Source organism: Parus major, chromosome 4A, assembly GCF_001522545.3.
Source record: "Parus major isolate Abel chromosome 4A, Parus_major1.1, whole genome shotgun sequence".
In the NCBI taxonomy this organism is placed as follows: Eukaryota; Metazoa; Chordata; class Aves; order Passeriformes; family Paridae; genus Parus; species Parus major.
This window is the reverse complement of record NC_031772.1, coordinates 9223408-9229625: the sequence shown is the minus strand read 5'-3', so window position 1 is coordinate 9229625 and position 6218 is coordinate 9223408. Positions and strand designations below refer to the sequence as shown.

At 38.8% G+C, this 6218-nt stretch overlaps 1 protein-coding gene across 2 annotated transcripts in view; it reads right to left on the bottom strand.

Annotated features, from left to right (window-relative positions):
* Positions 1-724: 724 nt before the first annotated feature.
* The window catches only part of ZBTB33 (zinc finger and BTB domain containing 33), a 10343-nt gene continuing 4849 nt past the window's right edge, over positions 725-6218 (bottom strand). For both annotated transcript variants that reach the window (XM_015626524.3, XM_015626523.3), the window contains exon 2: positions 725-5715. In XM_015626524.3, the coding sequence (XP_015482010.1) occupies positions 3674-5715 (2042 nt within the window). In that variant the 3' untranslated portion in view covers positions 725-3673. The remainder of the gene's footprint in view (positions 5716-6218) is intronic.

Sequence of the window (6218 nt, the reverse complement as noted above, 5' to 3'; positions counted from 1 at the left end):
TTGATAATTTTCAAGTTTTACCCACATAACATGGTGCCCTGACCTCAAGCCCTATAAAGTTATTACTGCTGATTTTTTACTTAACACAGATCCAAATAATTCTGTCCTGATGTCAGCTCCCCCTTGTCAGCAGAGTGAGGTAGAAACCCTATGCCATGGAGATAAAGGCATCTAGAACATAATTGGATAGGTTACTTATTAAATTGCATTCCTTATGTGTAACAAGAAGTCTACACAAAGTAAGCGATTATTTCCTGTTGGCCCCGGGTCACCAACAATGGAACTCTTAAATCATAACCAGTCAGTGGCTGGTAAGAGCCCAAACCATGAGTGAGCTGGAAGCACTGCACTGGTCACTATGTACATTTTACTGGTCACCAGGTGAGTTTTTTCTGACTTTGAGCTCATTTGCAATGCCAGTAGTTGGTCAGACTGTTCCACAGGAGCTCTGCCTGTCCTGAGAGTTCCCATCTACCCCACCTATCGCAGCATTCAGCTCACAACACACTGGACTTGTGCTAATTTGCTTTAGTGGAAAGTGTTCAACAAAACAAATTAAACAGCATCAAAACAAACAAAATTAAGGCCCAAATAAAAACACCTCTCCCTGATCCCCCCTAGCAGTGGGTTCCCTGCTACACCCAAAGACCTGGAAAAGAAAGCTACAAACATGTTAAACTATAGAAACTGAGTTACCATCAAAAAGAAACATACTACACCAATCTTGAGAATTAAACATTTTTATTTTTGCCATAGAAAGCTCTAAGAACTAATATCACGAATAATGAAAAGTAGGACACAACTTAAAAAAGTATGTTAAGGAAAGACTGTACAACTATATACATCACAGACCGGGAAAAACCAAGGAATGTTTCACACAGAACATTTCCTAGGCAATAGCTGTAGAACTCAGAATTCAATGTATATAGTTGTCAGCTTCTGCATCTTTATATAAGCTGCATGCCTTAACAGAACAAAATAAATAAGCAGTAGATGTTATTCAATATTTATTTAGTTCACATAGTGGAATATTACGGTATGAATCCCCAAAGAAACCGGAGAGTGAGGATGCAGCTACCATCACCATATTCTGCAGCAGATCTGTTAATGGTTTTATATGCATAATAAATGAAATTTTAAAATTTTTAATTTCTGTATAAATGCTTTGTCAGATTCAACCTTTTTCTTCCATTATCCCAAAGCCAATTTCTTAATATTTACATAAAATTTTTCATTAAGTTAAACTGGAAGTTAAATGCTTACAAAAACAAACAAAAACACAAATATAAGTGCAATAGCCAGAAATCTAAATATAAAAGCTTACTCATGGCCCCATAAAAAGTTTTCAAAGAATGGATTTAACATGTTTCCAAACCAATAAATACCAGAAGTGAAATTAAGAAAAAAACGCTTCAAATACCTCTGGACTTTGGATATCAAAAATCACTTCCAAGGAAAACTGAAGACCCTGAGACACATGCAAGCATGAGTCTTCCAGCAAAAATAGTTAAAAGCCCTAATTTTCCAGTTTTCCTCCAAAAAGAGACCTTTACTAGGCACAGTTTAATTTAAGGTTTTAAATATATTGGCAGCAAATAGTGATAGCCATTATGTTTAATTCTGCACTTTTTAATGTATGCTTAATTCCAGATCCCCATACAGGCCATTTACTTAAGCCTTGGGCTCAATGATCCTTGTGGGTCCCTTCCAGCTCAAGACTATTCTGGGATTAAACATGTGTCATATCAATAACAAAAATAACATTGCATTTGTGTCGTCACAAAGTTCAGGAAGTCCCACCATAGCACCAGCACAGGCGATCCACACTCATGTCACATGAGGATAATGTTTGACTGCAGAAATGACACCTCAGTTACATCCCACATTTAAAGCAGGATCCATTGTATTCAAAGGGCTCTGCAATATGATCTGGAAATAATCAGGTATATCATGTTCTTGGCTGACAAAAGAGAAGTGCTGAGCGTTACATGCACCATGTAAACAAATCCTCTTCCCATCATTGCTCACATGGATTTCTGGTATCTTTTTTGTAGCTCAACTTACATTTGAGACATTTACCATTTAAGTGCCTTTCTGTGAAGAGTACTGTATGTCTAAAACCTTTAACTTTGAAAGTCATAAAATCAGATGCTAACTTAAAACATGAAAAAGAGAAACCTGTAACAGCAATTGAAGCAATGAAAGGTTGCCATAACTAGTACTATACACAACAGTCTTTCCCAGTCACCTCTAGAATTTGAGTTTTCCTACTACCATTTACAAAAATTCAACAAGTCACTAACTCTGAAATGCTAAACTATGACTCCAGTAAACAGCTGTTTTTCTCTACCATTGCATGATCAAGCTGGACATCTAATTCATCTTTTAACTGCTTAAACAGGCACCAGTTGCAAGGAGAATAAAATGGCAACATAATAAACCCAAACTTGGAAACAGGTGACAGCTAGACAACTGCAGAGAAATTATATTTTGGGTCATGGTGAATAAAGGGTATTTTCTGGTTGTAGGTTTAGTCCTCATCTTCCAAAATGTATAAATGTGGGCAAGTGTGGGGGGAAATCCAAATCCCTGTTTCACCTGATCTAGCCAAACAGGCATAAAAGATCTTCAGCAGTCTCAGTGCTACACCAAAACAGCTCTTACATGAACTCATAGTTTTGAGAAGCCTTCAGATAAAAACAAATAATATTATTAATTATAATTCATTGATTACAACAAATTTTTTAAATTCCAGCCTTTGAAGCCCTTCTTCTTGAAGTGGGGAAAAAAAAAAAGGGAACAGTACTTTATATAAAACTAACTACTGGCATTTTTTTCCAGCAGTAAGAAAATGCAACAATGTTTATCAAGCTTTAAGAAGTAAAATTATCTCCTACCTAAGTGTTCTAAGCTTCTTTGAGCTTTGTGGAGTTTGTTTTTTTCCCATTGCAAAAGGAGTAAAATACCATGGTCCAGGACACTGAATACTTTGCTCACCATACTGCCAAGCGTAAGTAACATTTGTTCAAGTTAGCCCTAATAGAGTATTGCTTGTTGACAAGACTTTTTGCAAGAAGACAGATTCATAATATTTATAAAAGCAGAGTTAAGATGCTAGCTCAAAAACAGACTATTCCAGTGTAATAGGGGATCATGTATTTTAGCCCCTTGTTCCCAAATGTGAATTGTGGGATTATTTTTTTTTAAATGGTTCCATGACGTAGGGACTGTGATGAAAAAGTCTTACTGTTTTCTTGGTTAACATCTAAACAGAATTCAGCATTAAAGTGCTAACATGAAAGAAAGGGTTTACATGGGAAGTATGGGTACAGGAAACACCTCAATTATTTTAGAAATATTTCTACCTCTTTAGAAGAAATTGTACATTTGCAAGCCACAAATCCTCATGTTTTGATCAAATTTAACATACCAGAAAACACTGCTAGCACCTTAGCAATGTCTTACTCTCTGTTCAAGTAAATATTCTGATTATTTGCTTCCACAAATCACTGCAGTTAACATGGTCCAACTTAGTGCTACCATTTCGTAACTTGGTAAAACAAATTAACTTAACTTTTGAGTTTAACCTTCGATTTTACAGCAATTTCAGCAGTTCAGTTAAAACACCTGCAATGTTCCTGCACTGAATCCTTTTTCCAGCATTTCAAACATTTCAGTAAGATTCTGGTATCACAAACTCAAATTCAGTACTTCCCTCTGACGGGTTTTGTTTAAAAATTGTTTCACTTCCCTGCGGAACAAAAATGTCATCCCAGGTGATTTGTTTGGCTGGAGGGTTGGATGTTGTTCCTTCAGTGCCATCCTTCCCTGAGCCAACACGATAGACAATTCCACCCTGGTTTATCACCGGGACACTGCTGGGGCGGTCACTAATGTAGGCGTACTGTCTGATCTGCAGGGACCTGCAGGGGTGCAGCCGGTACAGCTTGGTGTCTCCAGAAGGGTCTTGGCTGTGAACTGATCTTATGTGGGAGGCCGTAATTTGGTAGTTGATGAAAGATTTGCCACACGTCAAGCACTGGTACCTTCGCTCCCCGGTGTGGTGAAGTTCATGCTTGGTACGATACTCTGCAAGAGCAAAAACTTTGTCACAGTAGCGACACGGGTACTTCTTCTCCCAGGAGTGGACGTTGAAATGTCTCCGCAAGCTCGTCAGACATGCGTACGACCTCTTGCACACGATACAAATATAGTAGATTCTGCCATCCACTATGAGCTCGTAGTGGTCATCGTGCTTTACTTTCATGCGTTTCCCCTTTGGAGATTCATCACCAGACCTTTTGGGTGTGTCATCAGGCTTGGCTTCCCCTTCTTCAGAATCACCCTTTACAGGTATGACTATATCATAGGTATCCTCACCGATATTTGCATAAACCTTACAGCCTGTAGATAAGCCTCCTATTTCAGTTGCTGTATCTAATGTTATGATTTTCTGTCCATCTGCCACATTCTTTGATGCGAGACCTGAACTTAATTCCTTGTTGTTTCCAGAAAGGACATCTGAGATTTTTATTTTAAATTCTCCAGGTTTAGCAGACGACTCTTGTGAAAATGTAACAACCTGTTTTTTCTGTACACCAGATCCTTCAGTGCTCACTGCCTTAGGAACAGAAGATTGCTGAACCAAGGAGCTGCTGCTGACCGAACCAGGACTAGAGGAGCTAATGATATCAACATCATCTTCAACAACCTCTTCTTCATCAACAGCAGTTGCTTCCACTTCAGTTATGGAGCCATTATTGGATGGCTGCTGGTTCTCCTCAAGTAAATTAATTGTAGGAGTCACATGTGTTTGATGCAAGGAGCTGGCACCAAGTGAGGAGTTAAGCAGAGGCTTGTTTAGCACAATGATATTAGGAGTAAAATGCTGTGGTGTTGCCGAGACGAGTGATTCAGCACCTGATTGTGTTTGGTTTGGGCTTAGCTGACTGGCCGACAAAGTGAGGTTCTGAGCTGCTGTGGTGTTTGTCAAATGGGGAGACCCACCACTGCCACAGGACTTTTGGTCAGAAGTTCCAGCTGGACTTGAGCAAGGTTGGTTCTGGCTTGCAGCATTTTTGTCTTTAGTACATTCTTTTGGAGGAACAATCTCAGAACAAAAAATTACATCATCATCTTCATCATCCGAATCGCTCACTGTAATTTTTGTAGTCTCATATTCTATGCCATGTAAGGAGAATGACTGTGTTATAACTGGCATCCCATCTGTTGCTTCTTGACCCTCTGGCCTGATGACCGTTACCTGTGTTTCAGCATCTCTCTGATTTGGACTAGAAGCTGAAGTTTCTGAAGCACTGTCTTTGACCTCGCCTGGCACATTTTTCCCTTCAGCTGGAGGTATACCCAGATCAGCTATGAATTTAACACCCAGCTCCTGCCCTGATTTAATCAGTTCATCAAGTAAATCAGATCGAACACTGTTTATTTTGGAGCTATAAATATAATTTAGAATTTCTGCAAAAATTTCTGCTCTTACAAAGCTCAGCTCAACCACTTGACCAGCCACTGAGAAAAGCTGGTGAAAATATGTGCTTGAGGCTGAAAGGATGTTTCTGTGAGCTCGAAATTTCCGGTCCTCCACAATGACTGTAACATCACAAAAAAGTCCATGGCCACGTTGCTCATTCAAAGACTGAAGGAGCACGCTAGAATATTGTGTGTCTGTTGCAGAAATAAGTTTTTTCCCCTCCATTCCTACAAAGGGAAAGCAAAAGATATCAAATTAGTAAAAATGCAGATTTACAGTTTCAACTGCATGATAATGTTCACATATTTACTGTCTATTCCTTCTTTAGGAAAGAAGAAAAAAAGATATTGTTCAGAAGATTATGTGCTACTGCACTCGGCAAATTTGTTTCTTATTGTTTGTCCTTTCCCTTTCTACACAAGTGGAATTCTTAATATATCCTCTGTTCTTACAAGGTGAGAAGCAGAGAAACAACACCTTGTTGCCCGATCCGAAGAAAACACAAACAACCGAAGTCGTTTATGCGGTGCTTTATTGAGGGCCCGGGAGCCTGTGGACTAGCGTCCAAAGACAGAGCCCCATTCCACAGAAAAATTACAGGGTTTTTATATGTTTTCTACATGATTTCTTCATCATCATAATTTCTTAATTTCTTTCACTACTTGGTACGATTATCTCTTTGACCTTTAAGTTTTGCCAAAAGGTACATTCCTTAGATTATCTCTTAGTT